Source organism: Empidonax traillii, unplaced genomic scaffold (assembly GCF_003031625.1).
Source record: "Empidonax traillii isolate 1590-97213 ecotype Southwest subspecies unplaced genomic scaffold, ASM303162v1 scaffold507:size695108, whole genome shotgun sequence".
NCBI lineage: Eukaryota > Metazoa > Chordata > Aves > Passeriformes > Tyrannidae > Empidonax > Empidonax traillii.
In genome coordinates, this window is record NW_020955700.1 from 357391 (window position 1) to 378119 (window position 20729).

At 40.0% G+C, this 20729-nt stretch overlaps 1 protein-coding gene across 1 annotated transcript in view; it reads right to left on the reverse strand.

Moving 5' to 3' along the window:
* PCNX2 (pecanex 2) overlaps window positions 1–20729 on the reverse strand; it is a 156679-nt gene that overhangs the window by 24161 nt on the left and 111789 nt on the right. The window contains exons 24-26 of the mRNA XM_027896657.1: window positions 15667–15725; window positions 13106–13321; window positions 2368–2621 (exon numbers count right to left, since the gene is read on the reverse strand). Coding sequence (XP_027752458.1) covers window positions 2368–2621; window positions 13106–13321; window positions 15667–15725 — 529 coding nt within the window. The remainder of the gene's footprint in view (window positions 1–2367; window positions 2622–13105; window positions 13322–15666; window positions 15726–20729) is intronic.

A 20729-nucleotide genomic window follows, 5' to 3' on the forward strand; every position in this document is an offset into this window, starting at 1 on the left:
TTACAATAAGTTTCCTACACCAATAAAAAGGAAGTGTCAGGGCTTTAAAATGTTCACAGTGAAACTACACAGGGTCTTACTCAAGATTTCCCCGCAAGAAAGAGCTGGGAAAGGATTGAATTCTCACCTCCGCTTCTAATGCTCTTTATTTGGAGGCAAGCATTAAAGAAACAGGACAAAAGCTGATTTGATACATAACAATCTTCTCACCTTCCAAAGCTGTACTAAGGAATTTACCAAATCTTTTTAAAGCTCCTGTTGATGGAAGAAACTAATTAAGAATAGGAGAAGACAATCTCCATATAACTTTCTTCTGGGGAGTGTCATTTAAAAGAAAAGATCTCCTCAGCTCACTCTTCCTTTGCTGAAGGGAGCACCCCCCCCCCCCCCCCCCCCCCCCCCGGCTAATATTGAGTTTGCCAACAGGTTATTATTATCTTCTGTTATTATCTCCTGTTCATCCTTCCCTAAGAAGAGAAGCAGACTAAAGGATCAACACCTTTCTGAGAATGAAGATCCATCAGTGCAGTGTTATAGTACTGGCTCAACTAAATCCAAGCAAAAGAGATTCGATTTTCACACCTTTGGAGCCATCAGTGGTAAACATAAAATGTGCATATGGTGGAGATGCAGCCACAGCCACACCTCAGTGGTGTGGAGATCACTTAACCCACATCCCTTTTACTCAAAACAAGATCAGCTAACCACATCTGTATCACATGGGATGAAAATTTGTCTAAGCCATCTTACCTATGTCAGCTGCTTCTCAGGTATGTCCAAAACCAGAAGCCCTAAACTACCTCTCAGTTAAGTTTTACTTCCCATGTGATGAACTTCACACCCTCCACAAGTCCTCTATATATTAACTGATTTTAAGGCACAAAAAAAGTTCCAGTTTACACAGCACAATTCTTCACTGCTGTAAACTAATAAGATGTTCTTCTGATTGCAGCTTAGACTGGGATTTTTTTTAATCTCATTTGCCATCAAAAGCTGAGTCATATGTCAGTTTGCATCAGTTTATGTTCCAGTTATTCAGGTTACCTTTCAAAGTAAAGGAAAGCAATAATAGCAACATACTCATTTACAGTTTAAAGAAGGGTTGGGTTTTTTTGGTTTTTTGGGTTTTTTTTACTTTATATACCTTGCTTTAAAATAATTTATAGCCACAAAACCCACTTCTAAAATGAAAAAATCACGCTCACATGAAGTTTTGTTTCTAATTAGTTAATTAAACAAAATAGGTTGGTTACCAGGCTGTACTGCCTGGAAAATTATTTATGAAATCTCAGTCTGCATTTTACAAAGTAATCAACTGCACGATCAAAGCAGTTTTGTAAGGTAATGAGCTTGTTTTTACTACACCGGCTCATTAGCAAAAAATGGTGATTAACTTATTTACAACAGGTCTCTCTCTGAGGTTGACATATTGTTACAATTGAAGAGATATAAGTAGAAAGGAAATGTCAGAGATGGTCAGGAGCTTGAGTAAGTGGCTTCATGGCAATACCAGTGGCATAGGAAGCAGCATTTGGCTCTTGCTGTTTCAGTAGAAGACTATAAAGCTTAGCAAATTCTTCATTTGCTGGACTGGTAATTGTTTTGGCAGAGGATGAAGATGTCTTGCTAGATTATGAGGTTCAATTATTTTGACAAATTAGTATCTGTGTGGTTATTGTGATCTTAATAACAGCGCAAACACAGAAGTGATGTAAATTAACTGCTGTTTAATCAGTGGAATAAACCAACTTCAAATGTGTTGTGCTACGTATGTAAAACAGAAGGTAAGAAGGGAGTTTGCACTACTAAAAAAGTACATTTGAGAAATAGCTTTTGAGATGTTTCCCAAGAACTTACTTTATGCTTGTTAATATCTCTTTTTTTTTTTTTTTTTTTCCCCAGAACAAAAGAGCAGTGGAAAGGCCAAGGCAAGAAAAAATAACAAACAGTCAATTAAGTTTTTTTTAGAATACAACAACATAAGTAAGAGAGCTTCCTCTGACTTTATCACTAGAGGATGTTTACTCACCTTGATTTCTGCTGAAGTATACCTGAGATTTTCCGTACTAACTGTAAGTGATCAGAAGTAAATTTAGCAAAGGGAGGTATGAATTAATTATCCCTATTCCAGTGTAAGGTGTCCCTGCCTATGGCAGAGGGGTTGGAACTAGAAGAACTTAAAGATTAACCCAAATGATTCTATGGTTCTATGAGCAAACATCAAGTCTGTCCAGCTGCCAGAGTGTTGTGTAGGCAAATAAACATAAAGCCAAAAATTTCAAATGCTCTTTCTTCTATAGGCAGCCAGCATTTCTTCCATTTGACAAACGTGCTAGGAATAATGTACACTTTTTCCAAAGAGTTTACCTTGATATAGTATCTGATAAGTATTCTCCGCAGATCGAACACTTGCAGCATTGTTGCAGCGTTGTTATCAATGATGCTGTATCCTTCCAGGATGTACTGGGTTCGTGTTATTTCCCATGTCAGCCATCGGAGGTTAAAGGCTGCATTGCACGATAACAAGTGAGGCAAGTGGCCAGGCTTACAACAGCAGCAGCCTTCGTTGTCTTCATCCCCTTCTGTTATAGCTTCCACTTCTCTCTGCTGGCAATATGTCCCTTGGCAGTGAGAAAAAGAGAGTATGCTGCCAGTTATTGGGGGAGGAGGAAACAAAGGACTTCTTCCAAGCTCAAATTTTAAGTATGTTTGGAGGCTCTAAGCACTTAACAAAAATCTAAAGGAAAGAGCCACGGCAACAAATTAGATGTGCTAATTGATCCATGTGCAGCAGCAAATAAAGAGCTGTACGTTATTTATTTACTATCACCTAATAAAAGCCAAAAGGGCCTGAACTAATGTTCTGAGCATTGGGTTCTGAGCTGAGCTAAACTACAGACCGCAGCTTCTGCCTTAATAAAAACTCACCGGGAAGCAACACTAAAGAGTCTCGCTCCATAAGGCACATTAGGCAAATTGATCCAAGTCTCAGTCTGCTTCTTCAACTAACATTAAGGACGCAAAGAAAGATTTTACAGTGTGTCAGAGTACTTGTAAAATCTGGGTTTTAGCAAACTGTCTTGGAAAGCAGGTTCCAAAAATAACCTCTACTGGGTTTCTCTCTCTCCCACTGGAGTACAAGCTACTCTGGATCAAACATCTCTAATGAATAGCACTAGTGGCAGTACATCACGAGAAGAGAGCAGCTTTCTAATTAGTCTATTACACAGGCTTTAGATCAGAGTACATTTTTCTAAAAAAGAAGTGTTAACTCAAAAAGAAATCATAAGGCAGATGCAGAAACAATAATGCGGACTCTGCATTTCTAGCCTGCGCTGCACACACTCGATGGTCAAGCTGAGCCCTTGGGAATCTGAAATCTAGGAATGTGGTTTCTATACCATGTATGGCACTACTAATAAGAGCTGAGGCAGACAGCCATGTGTTCGCCCAGTACTCTCAAAATACAGGATTTTTATGTTCCTGATTTCTGTATCTTTTTAAAATTTACTCTCCATAGGCTGTTGCAGAGTTTGTAGATAAACCATCTTTAAAGGCCATCTCCTATGATGCAAGTTACACACGTCATGCACAGGCCTTCTGCCAGAGGTTGAGTATCACCCCATGGACTGCTGACCCCATCAGCTTCCAAACAGTCCCAACAGGAGAAGAAGACGCTAGACCACTGTGCTGCAGTTTAACAGCTGTAATTCCCTGCCCACCAATTCCTTGCAGACTGCCAGCACCCCAAAAGAGAGCCTGGAGCAAAGTAGCATCCCAAAGGCATGACAATTGCTGGGCCCTTGACTGTCTATCCCAGTCCCATCACAACTGTCTGGTCAACAACCTGTGAACTTTAGTTTGTGCCAACAGAAGCAGCATTCAGAATATTCCTTTCTTCTCACTAAGAAAAAACTTTCAAAATATAACAAAATAGGATTAAATATTGCCTATTACCTTCTCTTTTGTTGCCTGTACACCTTCTGAAATGTATGCAGCTAGCAAAAACATACAAGAAAAAAGAACAGAAAAATCTGAAGGAAATATGTGAGAAAAACAGGATTATAGTCTTAAGAGGTGGGGGGAAAAGATCCAGTATATTCCAGTGATCCCTGTTCAGTTTGCTATGAATGAAAATTTGTACTGTGAACACAGTGTTGTTCACACAATGATACACATTCCTCCTTAGACTTCACAGATAAACAATGTGAAAAATTATGAAATGTCTTCAGGTCACCCAAATACAAACATCTTTCCTTTCAACACTGCCACAAAGTACAAAACATGACCTAATAATAAGCTGACATTTCCAGTTGGACTGGACGTGAACTGGACTGCTTCTGCTTCATATTTCACAGATTTCTACATGAATTAACACTTAATTCCTCCACAACAAAAAACCCAAGAACTGCTCTGGGTCAGCAAACGCTTCTGTGAAGTCAAGTCAAAAGACATCGTAATCAAACTGAAGTAGGGAAAGCATACTCCTTTGTACATTGCTTGGAAGGAGTAAAATAACTACTCTATGCTGGTGCTGTTACTATTGCTGTTACGTTTATTTTTGGAAGTTTAAAGGTCTCTCAGTATTACACTGAATTTAAGAGAAGATAAATCTTCACACCAGATGCTAAATTAAGTATTGCCAAATATTTATGAGTGATGAAAAATGAAAAACAGAAGCCTAATGAATGACTGCCACTGATCCCCTTACAACTTCAGGAAATAAAGATGGTTTTGCTCAATCTGTGATACCCTATTTTTAACTTTTTTTTTCTTTTGATATGGAAATACCATTTTTTATTCCTATAGCTGTTTCTATGTATTCTCTGTATTACCTCTATTAATAAATACCAAATATTATTACTGCAGATTCTGTAATTACAAGTTTTCTTAGGACACATATTTTATAAAATACAGGGCCTAACGAGGCTTCAAAGGCAAGTAAATGGCGAATTCAAGAGACCCTCGATGTTTAAAGGAGACTGTCATCACGTGCATAACAAACAGAAGATAATGCCAGGACAATATTTGCATTCTCAGCTAATTCAATAGGGTAAAATGTCTCTAAGTTGTCTTTGCTGGGTAATTTTAATCAAGCAAAGTTAAAATTATACTACAGTGGGAGCAATCAATGTTGAACCTCAGGAGCAAGAGACATGCTAAAGGGGACTCTGTTATTAAAAAAAGCTCTGGGAACCAATGAAACTAGTTCATGTGTTTGTTTTACAGATTTATTCCAAAGAATGTGCTCTTCAACATCTGGCAAACATGCACTTGATTAACAAAAGCTGTTTGATGATGGACTTGGGTACTACCACCTTGGGGATTTGGTGTCTTTATTGCTTGCAGAGCCTCTGGGGTATCCCTGTTAAATTTAAAGGTGTAATCTGAGCCACGGCCAGTGCTCTGACAAAACACCAAATCCTCATTCCTAGCATCATCTGCTGATTAGTATTTCCAAATGACATCTAGTAAAGAGACTCAAGTCTGTAAAGACAACATTTAGACTTTATGTTCAAGTACACGTTGGTTCCCTCCCAATTCTTGCAGTCAGTTCTAGAAAGACTGCCAGTAATTTTCTCTCATCTTTAATGAAGCCTTTCTTTAATCCATAATACGCTGGCTGGACTTCAATCCCAGACTGGCATTTTACTGAAAAATTTCATTTCCCAGTGCCTACATCAATCCTTTTTGGTTCATTACTCTAGACTCTGGTACCACAGAGACTAAGAGCATGTGCTCAGCTTCATGCACTGAGCCAGAAGGGACAAGACACATTAAATGAAGTTAAGCATTTGTGTACATCTTTTACAGAAGGATGACCCTAGACTTTTGTGTATATGTCATAAGCTGATGATTTAAATGACAATTTTTTATATTGCTGCTCAAAAAATTATCAAGTTCAAGCAACTCTGAGAGAATTATTCATAATACCAAAGAGCGGGGAACAGAACGTGCACTTCAGTTCTGCAATATAATTAAGTGTAGTACCATTAAATATTAAAATACGGGAAAATGTTTTCACTGGTAATTAGTAATTTCTAAATCTGAGGGAACACTTTTTTTTTTTTACATTTCTTTCTGCAGTAGAAAGAAAATAAGCTCATGCACTTCATTGAAGTGTAGTCTTTCACTGACCCTTGCTAGTATAGATAAGACCAATTCATTTGTAAGATATCTAACACTGGATGGTTGCCAAAAATCCATCAGTGTCAAAAAACATGTGCCAGCTGAATAAAGCAAGGTCAGCCTTTGTGAGCTCAGGAGAGAACCAGGTTGAGAACTTGGAGCTCTTTGTATTTTCCTGACGCATCAGGATTCGAGGACTGACTTGCGCTCTGCCAGAGTGATCTGACCTAAATGGAAATGAGAAAATTGAAACTGAAGACTGTAATCTTGCTCCAAGAGGATACATCAAATACACCTAAATGAATGACCATCTAGCCTTCTGGAATTTAAGGCTGAAACCATAGTGTGTGCTTTTGAATTCAATTTTGAAAACTCAGTGCATGAAAAGCATTTTTCAAGTTCTGAAGGACTAGAAAGAAAAATCCGTAACACAACCAACACAATTCTAGGAGCAGTTTTAGTTTCCATAAAACACTTCAGTTTAACAACACATCCAGAATGGGGACTAATTATTGTGGCTGAAGGTAGAGATAGCTTGAGCACTGAGGACTGCTGGCATATAAGCAACTTTGGTGCAAATGTACACGGAAGGGGCTCAGAGGGCTCCTGCACCAGCCTCCCCCCACAGACATTAAGATCACCATGAGTCACTCTCCTGCACTAGGCCCTTTAAACTCTGTGACCCCAATATCCAGTTTTGGGCAAGGGAATGTAACTAAGTGTTAAGTCTAAGAGACGAAGCTGGATATGGAAATGGGAGCCACGAAGAAGGACTGAAGCCCGGGGTAACTCCTTTTGTAGGCCATGCAGAGATCTCTTCACAGACGACTCCACAAAAAAGCCTGGTTGTTCACTATTTGTTTAGCAAAACCATACACACAAATATTTTGCAAACAAATGCATTACCATGGAATTATGTGACTCTGCTGCAAGGAGCTCTGCAGCAAATATGAGTATTCCCAAATTCTGATGGATAAGGCTCACCCAACATTTTTTTTCTGCTCAGGATAGCAGCTTAATAAGCATCAAGTTGTGATGCAAAAGAAGCACAAGGAGCATAATTACAGCCACTCTCTCCTCAAACACACATCAGATACAGTTCTAGAAACACAAAAACCCAATACTTCCAAGAGGAGTGAACTTAGCTCACAAATGGAAACTCGTGAACCCCAGAACTAGACACATTCTGGAAACTAGTGCCTTTGTTGGTTCCTTCCTGCTCTTTTTGCTTGTGGAATTGGGATTAAGAACAGTAATTTATAGGCTCTGATAGTCTCAGCTTTGTTTCAAAGGAAAATCTCAGAATCTAAAAAACAGTATCAATTCCTCAAACATCAAAGCTGTTAGTTATAAAACTGTGGTTTGGTTTTCAACTGTTTCAGGTACTCGTATGCCTGAAAAATAATGTGGTTTTCAAACCAGATCAGTTGCTGTTCTAACAAGCATCCCCTCTCCTCAGAAACCTTTCCTTTTCTTGGTCCACAGAGACACATTAGGAAAGGCCAGGTGGAAGAAAGCGTTCTCCAAAGATGCTGGTTGTTAAACTTGCAGCTACGAAATACCACAAAAACCTCTCAGGTCACATCTTTTGGAGTGCAATCGAGATGCAGTATTTTGTTTCTGGCAAAGACATTTTCTCAATAAAAAGACTGCAGTGCATCTATTTTTCTTCTTTCTGGAAGTCTTCTCCAGCGCACCCATATATACATATAAAATTGTGGAAGGGAGGAAAGGGAAAAAAGACATGAAATATTTATTCTAGTATGTGCTACAGAAACTATTCAAAGCCTGTTTGAAATTCATAGACAGCTTCCACCATTGCAGCATCCCTGTACACCTAGAAAGACTTGTACATCACAGATTTCCTGCATTCAGTATAAAGTATTCTCTTCCCTGTTTCATGCCATTCTTCCCAATTAAATCACCAAGATTAAAGAAATCCCTTTATATCCCTTCTGTTCATGCCTCTAGTATTTCCAAGCATTGTCTCTCTCTCTCTCTCTTTGTTCTTTCCCACAAACACTGTACTTTTGGTTTTTAACCTTCTCTCCCGAGGGGTGTGTTTACAACGGCTATTTTTCTCTGAATTCTTCGTAATTTATCAATACCTTTTAATGGTCTGGTACATATATTGAACATACCTCAAGAGTGGTCTCAGGAAAGACATGAAGGTGGGCATTTTTATTTCCCAACAGAAAGAAGTGATTTGCACAAAAAAAAAAAAAATGAAAGTTGCAATCACTCCTTATTTAAAGAATGATTCTTGCTAGTACTACAGTGCCTTCAGACACAAAAATCAAACACCGGTAAATATCCCTTACACTGGTAATGTACTTGCTAGTTTAATAAAACTATGCAGCATGCACATATGCTGCAGAAATGAGTAACTGTCCTTATTTCTTAGACATCATTTCTGTGTCTAAAGTGTATGTCCTAAACTGGCTTCCCATTTTGTGTAGGAAATAAGCTAGCTAATGCAGAGAAAGCCCCATAGGCGATCCCATACTGCTGCCACAGCTGCCTTCCACTAAGTACAATTACATCTGTCTCTGCCCTGTGCTTCTTGCCTCGATCCATCTAATGAAATTCCAGTGAAGCATGGATATTGCACATGCAACATGCAGTAACAAAAAAAATCACAGCAGAGATTTAGAAGTGCATTACAAGACTGAAGGATACTGGGCATGAGTTAGAAAACAGCTCCTCGAGACTTCAGCAACACCATCAGTAAGTAGTTTCTTCATTACACGTGTAATGCCTAACTTAATATTCTCCAAAAGACACTTTGTAGACACACAGACTAAACAGGAAAACATTTTAAATCTTCCTTGTTCTACAGGGAACTCGTGGGAGCGAGATATTTTGACATTCTTTCTGCTTGTTCCCTGATTGTGGGTTTCCCCATCTCTTCCTTTCAAATTAAATGATACATTATGTATTTCTTCTGGCAGGCTGCTTTCAGCATACTGCTGTGGTCTAACACAGACAGCAGAGTTATGTTACCAAAGGGCTCAATTATTCCCCCACACCAACGTGCAGTTCCTCTGAAGTCTTACCCTAGTCTCAGCTCATTACTACCTTCTCTTTGTTTTCCACGCAGGAGGAGTCAGGCGTTTCCTCTCGATGCCTGGAGGTCTCGAGCCTCCTCCCTGCTTTACAATCAGGATGAATGACACAACGGAGGCACATCCCCTCCCTGTCCATAGAATAGGAGAGTGAAGAAATAATTCATACAAGGTGCTTAATATGAACGGGACTAGAGATGGATGTAAGGAATTCCAGCTTTGCTGACTCTCTTCTTTCAGTCTGCTCAGTCTGCACCTTCTCACCCTGCCTGCAGGGGTTTGGTTGGGTTTGTTTTTTCATTTAAAAGCTGAGACAAATGCTTCCATTACATACAGCTGGAAAGGCATCTGGATCAGTCACTTACAATGCGGACTCTCTATTTGGTTGGACTGCAAACCGAGGAGGCTGTAAGTACATCCTGCCCCTGTACACTTAAATTCAGAAGACTCAAAGATCCCTTCTTCAGGCACTACTGTAGCAGCATTGCCAGCACAGCTTTTCAGCTACCACAACGAGAAACACCCGCAGGAAAATCCAGAGCTCTACAATGCAAATATTGCCTTTGGTTTAGTCATAAACAGAAAACAGTCACAGGCACAGAGAACACTGTTGTGATTCACTCGTTTCCAAAGCAAACACAGATTTCCTATTTAAGGAGCAGCAGATTTTTAGGGCCCTCAATTAAAATTACTTGCTTGAAATTGAAGTTAAGCAGCCAAAGCTCAGAAATTACAGATTTCAAGTTCCTCCTCTAGCCCCTTTTTCCCTCTTGTGGGAAACCATTCTGTACAATGAAAGGAATTGTGCAAAAAACAGTGTATGACCAGACATCTAAAAATAGAAAAGTAAGATGCCCAAAGCAGAGGAAATGAGCCTTGTGTTTAACAACTGCTTTTTGACTTTATAAACCATCAGGTTCTTCCAAGGCAGTTCCATACACCCTTTCCCACTTCTGCAGAAAAAAAAAAATCCTATAGTCTTCAGTCGTACTCCACACCAGCCATTTGCAAGATTTTAAATGGGGAAGAATGTTCCTAGTCCTCACAGGGGATGGCTCTTGGTGCTGCTTGGAGGAAGCCTGCTCTAGTTCCTGGCCATGCAGGCAGCAATCATGCTCAAAGGAAAGAGCAAAGAATGCCTTGCAAGGAAAAGTTTAAGTCTCAGCTTTCAGAGAACTTCTTTAGAATAGCCTTGGTTCCCCTTATGGAACTTCTGCGTTCAGGTCAGCCCTTCTCGCTCCTTTTACTCAGAGTCAGTGCCCAAGTGCCTGGGCATCCTTGTGGCCAGTGACCCCAACCAGACAGCCCAGCTCCTTGCTGACACAAGAACCAAACCTCTTACAGGAAGAGGGTCGTTCTGCAGAACAGTTTATCTAAAGCACATCAGCCTTCAGGGGTGACCTGGAGACACAAACAGCCCACTGGTGTCAGCACACCATCTCAGCAAGTCTCCACCGGGCAGACTGACTGCTCACATTTTGGCATCCATTAGGCTTTTACTACAGCCTGCATCAGGCAGATCTGTCTTATCTGGCTTGTGCCTGGTTCCCCACTGGGCTCCTTTGTTTCTCCTACTCCATCCTTAAGCAGGCTTGTAATTCATGTGGTTTCTCCGGCAGTCATTCTGCATGATCCAGTGGGGTTCAGTGGGTTTGTCAAATGCTACTTCTTTGAGCTGTTCTTTTCTCAGGTCAACTCTTTCACTAACACTACAAGGCTTCTCTGTTCCAGGCCAAACAACCTAGCAACAACAATCACATTCCTAGTTTCTCTTCCCATAACATCTCCTCTACAAAATATCCTGAACGTTGGAGAATGCTTCCTTACATAGCATGTTGGAGAGGACACAAAAAATAACTACACATTTTCTATTATTCTTGGAATAGCATCATGAGGAGAGGGGAGGGAGAGGGGGAATAGGGGACTAAAGATGAGATAATCTAGACGAGATCCCAATTTTCCCACTCCTCTCCTCCTCCTCCAGTAACTGATATGTGCTTTCCTGTTGACAGTTTGCTGTTGCCCTCTTGACCAGATCCACTGAATATTCAGGTAAGAGATGCTGCTTTGCAGGCTGCCAGCCTCCTCCTGAGCACTTCAAGAAAGACTGGGAAAGAGGATATTCCTCATGAGAACTCAGGTGGCTCTAAGCAGCGGCCCATGAAAGACACGAGAGGCTGCGGAGCTCACCCCAAGCTGAATTTAAGGACCTGCTGTGGTTGGCACACACGTTGGATCTATCCACAAAGTAAACCAGTATTAACTACAGTTAATTAACACTGAAGAGCTCTGGGCAGTCTGCACGGAAAGGTAAATTTTCAGACACATTTAACTACTTGAACTGTGATTTTAGGTAATATAGGGATGCCTTGACAGGTGGTACACCGTAATTTTGAGCTTTGCTCCCATATCCAAATGCCAAATGGCACTCATTGGCAGTGAACGATCCTGGCTCAAAGTCAGAGAAAGTCTTCCCAAGCCACTTTGCAACAAAACTATTCAGCTGTTCCCAATTCAACTTCCAGTTCATTAAGCCTGTCTGCTAGGCACCTGATCTTTTTATCTAGCTAGCACGTGGCTCATATTGTTTCATCTGTTTCCAAGATTTACTTCAACTGCCTTGGGATGGCGATGATCGAGAGGGACTCAGCAGCAGGTAGCAACTGCATAAGGGAAAAAAACCTCAAAAAACTCACATAACTTAAGCAGGAGAGTGAGATTTCTTTCTTCTATTTGTTTCAAATCCTACAGTGATCTATTTTAACACAAAACAATGATCAGCAAAGATAATTTTCAGAAGGTAGAATGCAAGTACCTGTCTCTGACACAGAAGCACCGTTGTTCATGCTGGGGGCACACAAGAAGATAATACTTGCACCAGTGTCTTAGAAATTGAAGCAAGCCTCAGAACCACACACAGATGATCGTGTATCCCTCAACAATCACCATCATCATCAACAAGAAGAAATTATGAGGTTGATAAGCAAATTCTCTTCTCTTCCTTTCCAGTTGTCTTTTCTTACAATTTGCCTTTGTACTGAACAGGCACCTCTTCAGGTATTACAATACCAAGCTGTTTTAGGAATTTACTACTGTTTTCTGTCTACTTAACTCTGCTTAGGATGTAGGAGTGTTATCTTCATCCTCACATACAGGAAGGAAAGTGTTTACCACAACCTGTTCAACATCCCCCAGGGAGTCTGTCACAGAGTCAAGACTTGAGCCTACACGTGTTATTTCCTACTCGAATCCTTCCACGTCTAAGTGCTTTCAGAGAGCCAGTCACCTATTTTCTCACACTCAACCTTGTTGAACAGTCATGTTGATTATACTCTCCTCTACACATTGCCCATTACATGCTCAGCCCTTAAGCCTGGGAAGCTGCTTATTCCAGTATTGCGAAACTCCCATCGCCTGCAATTGCAAAGTGGTATCTTTGAAAGGTTACAAATCCAACCAACAAACCCAGGCAGCCAACATGTGTAGCATGACCAAAATTTAAAAGCGGTTTAAAAGCTTTGTGGGTTTACTTTCATTTTGCCTTTTTTTTTTTTTTTTTTTTAAAAAGACAAGCTTTTTGAGGTTGAAAAATTTTTAGAACAACCTTGATTTTCGAAGCTATGGAGGAAGAGAAATAATCTGAAAACATAACTAAGCATTACCCAAAAGATCTGTGAACCAAGCAAACAACTCCACATGCCTTCTTTCTGAAAGTCTTACGATACTGCAGAACATGACTCCAAATTTCTTAACATCTAGGTTTCATAGCATCATTCAAATAATGATACAAAGAAGTACCAAGCTTTTAGACAGACAAATATCTGTAAAAAAGAGAAAGGTCCTTAAACTCTATGGCCTCCTATAGAGTTGTAATAAATTAAAAAGACAGAGGAGATTTGTTGAATCCTTACCTCGAAATTCGAGCCCTCTGAGCTGGAAGGTGACAAGGCCATTTCCGATTTCGATCAAGTGCACAAAGGCATTTAGATAATCTGATGCCAGGATAAAACAGTCTCCTGTGTTGTAGTTTCCCCAGCGGCCCAGAATCAAATCTCCACAAAGAGACTCCTGCAGAGATCTTGTCAAATGCTCATAAAAAATGGAGTTGAGATTATTGTCATCATTTCCTACAACCAAAGCAGCACACATTTGTAAAGAATAAATTTATAATATACAAAGTCATTCTGCATAAAATTCCACGTTCTTTTTCATTCCTGATTAATGTCTTCCTGATACTTTATACAATCTATATTTCCTAGGTATCCCTTGCGAGAATCAGGCCTGAATTTTTTGTTTAATATGAGCACTACTGTAAACGAAAGATCAAATTATCGATAACACATATTTCAGACTTAATCAAATAACCTCTGTGTTTTAGAATAGCAAGAATTTTTTGGCTACATTGAAAGTCTCTGCAATGCCAAGGTAATGTCTGTATACTGTTTTTGATTTAAAGAAAACAGAAATCATTATTATTTCAGTACATATGTTTAAATTTGAATATTTTTTTCTGAGATTTTTAAAGACTTTGGTCCCACAGCTTCCAATGATTTTTGTTGGTATTTTTTTCTTTTAGACTTCCAGGAATTTTTCAAGGCTTTGTCCATGAAGTATCTGCTGGTAATTTGGATGAGGATACTTATTTTAAAGGAGTTTACTTAGTACATTGAGTAAGAATGAAACATTCACCACTAAAATTGCTACCACTTTAAAAACATTGCTTGGACCAAATGGCCAAAACACCCCATTCCAGACTAGAAGTTTCATCTCATAAAGGTCTATGTCATTTAACTGGATTAAAAGGATCACTTTATGATGGTGATTTGTGAAAGGAACTGAACCTTTCACAAATGCCAAGACAGTGCCACATAATCCAACGTGGTGTTGTCTTCTGTTCGCACTCTTTTACATAATAGATGCTTGACCTATGAACTGCTTTTTTCTTTCATAATGCATTAATGTCTCACCCTCAACACTTTTAAAATACTGGTGCATGAACACATGTACAAACCAATACCTTGTGGGTTTATTTGTACGAGGGTATATGTGAATATCTATGTACAGGTACACCGTGCATGTTTAGGAGCAGATCTAATGTGGAGAAAAAAAAAAACAAAACAAACAGAAGAGGATATTTCCAGAGGCTATAGCTTCCCCTGCAAATTGCTCTTCAATGCAAGAGGAGGAGTGAGTGTGTAACTGTGCTGCTTTTCATTTCTGTGGCCATTAAGCAGCCAGCCCTGGTATGTATGTCCACGTGTGTGTGTATGCCCGTGCAGATAAACTCAGCTATACACCTCCTGGAATATATGTGGTCAAAATTTAAACAAGTCACGAAATTAATCTTTTAGGCACACAAACAAAAGTAATGTTTTGCTTGAGCTACAGGATTTAAAACATAATTAACTTATTGCATTTATAATAATGCTAAAGGTTATTGCTAGCAGATGACAGAATGGCCTTGGGAAACAGCCTAGCTCCCTGCCTCGAAATGATAAATAATTAAAGAGCACTATATATGCTTCAAATTACTAATACCTCTCTTGCCTACTTAGACACCCTGGATTTCACCCCTTTCTGCTTGAAGACATGTATTTGTTCATGCTACTGATGTAATGGATAAGGATAAAGGAGGAGGGGGCATAACAGCAATAATTAAAATGTAAACTTCCAACTTCACAATAGAAGCCCCTGCCATCTCAGGAGCAAAATAAAATCAGCCACAGAACACTAAAGCAGAAGAACTCCATATATGAAACCTTGGCCTCTCTCACTGGTGCTGGGATTTGGTATGAGAGACTGGTATCGTTTTCCCCTGAAAAGGGCTCTATCCCAGCCGGCACTGCAGTGTGTCAGATGAGGTACCACACACTCTCTGTGTCCACTGACTTGCCAAAAACTGCTCTCACTTCCCAGTCTCACAGGAACCACTGCTGTGGCCTGGGGAGGTGCTTTACATGGCCATGGACTGGTGCTCATTTAACGCACTGATACCCAGTGGAACAGCCCACCATCTTTCCTATTTTTTTCTCTTGCAAATTTTTCAATTTCCCTTTTCCCCTTCTCCAAAAAGGTTTCTGTCCAGGGAAGAGGAGACACCTGTCAGCCCAAACTGCTCAGCAATAGGGGCACCACTTGTTCGCTGCTTTTTTCCAAAGCCTTTCCCTGCCCACAGATGACCTCCGCATCCAGCTAGGGTGTCTGCTGCATGTACCACACAAACAGCAATGTTACGATTAACCAAACAATTCCCAGCCCCACACTATCTGATCAGCAACATGTAACGGAAGAGCAAATTTACTTGTCAGGTCCCATGACTTAAACTGGTGCTCTGCTACATTCAAAATGCTTTGGTTTGTTCATACAACATTTAAAACTTTTGCATTTCTTTAGCTTCCCCAGCAAAGACTCACCAGTGTAAATACATCACATTTTGCAAATCAAACAAGACACCCAAACTCCCAGGCCATACCTGCATCCTTTTCGATCTGAATTGCCAGTCTGGTGTTGGAATGGTCCGATCTTTTGGTGCTGGAAATAAAGACATGTTGTACAGCCAGTTCTTTTTTAAAAAAATACAGTTCTCATAATAAACATAATGATTTTCTTTTTAACATATATCCTCATTTTGTGTTTATATCATTATGCAGTTCACACTCTAATCCATTCATCAGCCATACACAGTTATTTCAAGTCAGTATTGCTATGGATATTATAGCTTATCAGCACACAGAAGTGTCTGTGGCCTCTCCTCCTTTTCCTCAAATGCTTTCTTCCCCATTTTCCTTCTTGTTGGGCACAATACATTCAAAATTTGGCATCTGTGATAATACATAACACTATGTACTTAAATAATTGAACTGGCTTCAGAAACACATCAGTCAGGTGCCACCAAAAGAGCAAATAGAAAGAAAATTTAATCAGTCTTTCTTCCCTTCTAAGCCTTAAGGGAAACTGTTGGGCTCAAGGAGTTTGCTTTGTGCCAAAATATTATTTGTGGAGAAAAAAAAAAAACAAAACAAACAGAAGAGGAAAACAACAACAAAAATCACTTTACTTAGTTTAGCTAGACAGTAAAGAGAGTGTCCCTGATCATTCTTATTCCTTGAAAAAGAGTAAATTACAGGGCCCTAGTCCATACAGACAGTAACCCTGTCTCCTCTATGAATGGCACATTCTCTTCTCAGTATTTTGATTGTAGCGGTGGAACGAAATTACACCAGGAAAAATGGTCACAAAACAAAAAAAGAAAGCAACTGAAAGCTAGATTGAATTGAGCTTTTACTACTACTTGTAACAACACTAATAGAGTCTGAAAATAAGGAATGAGTCAATCACTCTGGGCCAGCATGTGTTAAACAGAAGGGAGTGGATTTTGTGGTGACCAGGGATATTCAAGTCCAAAGAACCTCCCAAGCCTTCAGGGTACAAGTGAAAGTCTGGCCAACTGAAACACTACAGTAAATATAAATTTCCTGGAAACACTGCGCTAGTAGGAGCATTTAGTGATTTCAGGACACTTTATTAAGAATATTGCCTCAAGAGTTTTGCCCTCAGCCACTAGCCTTAGCAGAAGATCTGTCAGTCAAATATGTAAATATTACCATTCCTTGGAAAATGGGGTTAAAGCACAAAAACAGGGAAAGGCCAAGCTCTTTGTCACAAACAACAGTCAGTAAAAGGTCACGTGCGACAGCGGCAAGAGCCTCATCTGTGCAATAGCCTGTAAGCACAGGGGAAAAGTGCCACAGCAGCATCTCCCCTGGCATGGGAACCGAGGGAGACACCCAGGCATGGTCCTCACTGTGTCCTTGGTCGAATGGCGATGAGGGTGGCATGGCTAGGTGGGACTGGCTAGGGTCTGGCTCATGAGGGTGGGGAGCACAGGTCATAGCTGAACAGGCTGATGGTTGGCCAGTCAACTTAAAAAGCCTGAATTTAGCTATTCACTATGAGAACTTAAGGCATGCCCCAAGGAGACTGCACCAAAGAGGGTATCAGTTATATGGAAGGTTTTCAAACAGTTTAAATAACACTGAAAAAGGATGGCATAAACTCAAGTCTCTGAAACACAGCAGAGACTCTCTGAGAGTCTTCATGTCCTCATCTTAGTACTTTGTTCCCAGGATTTCATGTGTCAATACACGAGTTATTTAAAAGGCTGGAAGTTTCTGAGCTGAAGCTATAAGCTCATGCTGAATCCAACTGTGGGAAGGAGGCCACTGACATCCCTAATGTTAGAAAGCCTTTTCATTCACTCCCTACAGTCTCCCCCAAAAAGCTGTGGGAAATCGATCAACAGAAAAATTGCACACAGGGTTCCATTTAGTGGACAGAAGAGGAATAGAATTGCTTTAGTTCCCTACCAAAACCAACTGGTTTTTGCTTTAAAAAGGAATGTTCTCTATTTTGCAAAAAGCACAATTGGAGAAAATAAGAGTGTTAATTAAAATTATTTGTAATTAATATTAGGACATTATCTACATATATTAACAACTTATTTGATGTGTTATTTATCTGCCAGCTTCTGGTTGGTTCAGCTTATTGTAACCGCAATTTTCATTTCCTATGCAACAGAAAATGGCAGTGGGGGAAGGGCCTTCTAAGCAGTTCGGAATATAGAGAATGATTTTACTTCAAAAAGGTTGTCAGAATTCTTCCACTCTGATACATATCCACCTGCATATGCAAGAGTAAGCATAAACATTATGTTAGGGAATTAAATCAATTTTCTATTCTCAGTAGAGAAACACTGCTGATTTCCAAATGCATATGTTTTAACATTATGAGACTCTTTATTAACTTCCAGTCCCTCTGAAATCAGTGGCATTATGAAGTACATATTAATACTGTTCTTTACCCTAATTTTTACCAACCTGTAAAGCATTTCTGTCCTTAAGGCATATTGAGTCCCATACAAATCAACCAATACCCCAGAAAATTCCGATCTGTAATATATAGGAATCCTTTTGCCCAGCATGCAGCTCTGGCTCCATTTCTTTCCCCCCTTTTTTATTTAGAGAGAAAGATGCATGAAATAATCAGGGAAAATCATAAGTGCTTTAGACACTCCAAAACCGATAACGCAGCCTGACTGGGAAGAAAGGAAGGAAACAGATCTCACAAAACCAAAACAAAACCAGGCTCAGTTGGGGCTTTATCCTCCATTCCAAGCACAGTAACAATTGTGTAAGCAACTAAAACATGGGTCTTGGGACATGAGACAAGATTTACCTTTTCAGACACTATCAGAAAAACACAAATATTTATACAGGTATTTTGAAATATAATTTTATTCCATTTTTTGAAGACCAAAGGTAATATAGGCAGTTTGTAAAGCAAACTTCTGTCCTAAAATTCAGTTGAGGAAATGCAGTCAAGTAATCCATTTTGGATTTTGAAAGTCTCCTACAATTACCAGTAACCAAAGCTATGTTTGTATGTTCTCGAAGGCCATGGGAATTTGCATAGAATTAAACTATAATCCACTAAGCCTAACAATCAAACCAACAATGCCTTTACTCCTGGGCTTTTCCCTCCCAACTAGGACCTCTCAAAATGAACTTTTGGGATTAGTGGGTGATTTGGGCTTTCCTCCAGTGGCCTCTTCCTTTAAATTTGGTTGTTACCACTCATCCAATGTGATGATTAGTTCAGTAATTGAATTTCTTCCTGAATTGCATTATTCTATGCAAACCAAGAGGAGGTCCTTCGGCAATTGCCCTAGTGAGCAAGTGATTGTGTTTGAAAATCTTCAGTCAAGTCTTCAGCAATTTTAAAGTCAACATCCTGCTTAATTCCTGAAATATCTATTTCATGATCTTTTAATCCACCATTTACATGGACACTGAGACAACCCACTGGTTTGGGTAGCACTGTTCAAGCCATTATAACCATCGCTTCCCTTCGCAAAAAGATTAAGTAACTTCCTATAATCCCTTATCCAAAAATACTGCCTGAAAAGATTTTCTTCTCCCACTCCAGTCCCCTAGTTTCCTTAAAAAGGTAGAAAAAAGGCTGAAGGGGATTTAGGCAGTCTGGGGAACATACAGTGTATGGTGAGAATCAGGCAAACTGAGGGAAAAAATAAATAAATCATTGCTGTGTTTATTTCCAGAAGATCAAAATAAAATTCCACCTCTTTTATCTGCCTTGCTGATGCTGAGATTTGCCCCAAAACACAAATTCAAGATTTCTAGGATTCTTGCTGTGAAAAATGGGATCCTTACTTTGAAAGAGAACAAAACAAAGAAAAGCAGTCCCCCTCTGGGAGATGCAGAGATGCCTTTCTAGGGTGGATCCAAAGTTTTTCTTTGTCTGTGTCCAATGAATTTTAATCCATCTCTCCATGACATCTAACAGACAAATCTAACAGAGAGAAACTTTACTGTGCTGCAGCCCTATGATTATTCATGGGAATCTGGAAAAAAATCCTCAGTATTTTCATATGAATGTCTGATGCTGCTGGCACTATAAACGGAAGGCTTAGCACTAAAAACACTGTAGCAGTAGGCTACGATGTGACGCTGCGGGGGAGAATGACATGGCAGAATAAGCAGGCACCCATAAATATTTGAAGGACACCAGAGGCAAAAATGACGGTATTAATTGGAAGGCTAAGAATACTTAAGTAGTTTTATATCAATTTAATCTAAAACATATAATGATTTCAGTGGACTGTAACAGCAAAGGCTGACAGACCCTGCGTGCGCAACCGTACTCAGGTTTTCTGGGCAGCTGAATGGAAGATACACCTTAGTTTTAACTCATACTGATAAAGAAGGATCTTTTAAAAATGATAGGCAATTTCTCCTTCCTGATCACTCACTTTGATTTTTATTTTTCATGCTTTTTTCCTCCTCTCCTACCCTGACTGGGCCATCTAACAATAATAACATCCTGGCCTGCATCAAGAACAGCGTGGCCAGCAGGAGCAGGGAAGTGATCCTTCCCCTGTACTCTGCGTTGGTGAGGCCACACCTTGAGTATTGTGTTCAGCTCTGGGCCCCTCAGTTCAGGAAGGATATTGAGGTGCTGGAGCGGGTCCAGAGAAGAGCAACGAGGCTGGTGAAGGGACTTGAGCACAAGTCCTGTGAGGAGAGGCTGAGGGAGCTGGGGTTGTTTAGTCTGGAGAAGAGAAGGCTTAGAGGTGACCTCATCACTCTCTTCAACTACCTGAAGGGAAGTTACAGCCAGGTGGGGGTTGGTTTCTTCTCCCAGGCAACCAACAATAGGACAAGGGGACATGGGCTCAAGCTCTGCCAGGGGAGGTTTAGGTTAGATGTTAGGAAGAAATTCTTTACAGAGAGGGTAATCAGGCATTGGAATGGCCTGCTCAGAGAGGTGGTAGATTCACCATCCCTGGAGGTTTTTAAAAAGAGATTGGATGTGGCCCTTAGTGCCATGATATAGTAATTGGAGTTGGATCAGGGGCTGGACTTGATGATCTTGGAGGTCTTTTCCAACCCAATCTATTCTATGATTCTATGAATATAAAGTGGTTTTGATTGTGCACTAGGAAACTGGGGGAGGGCT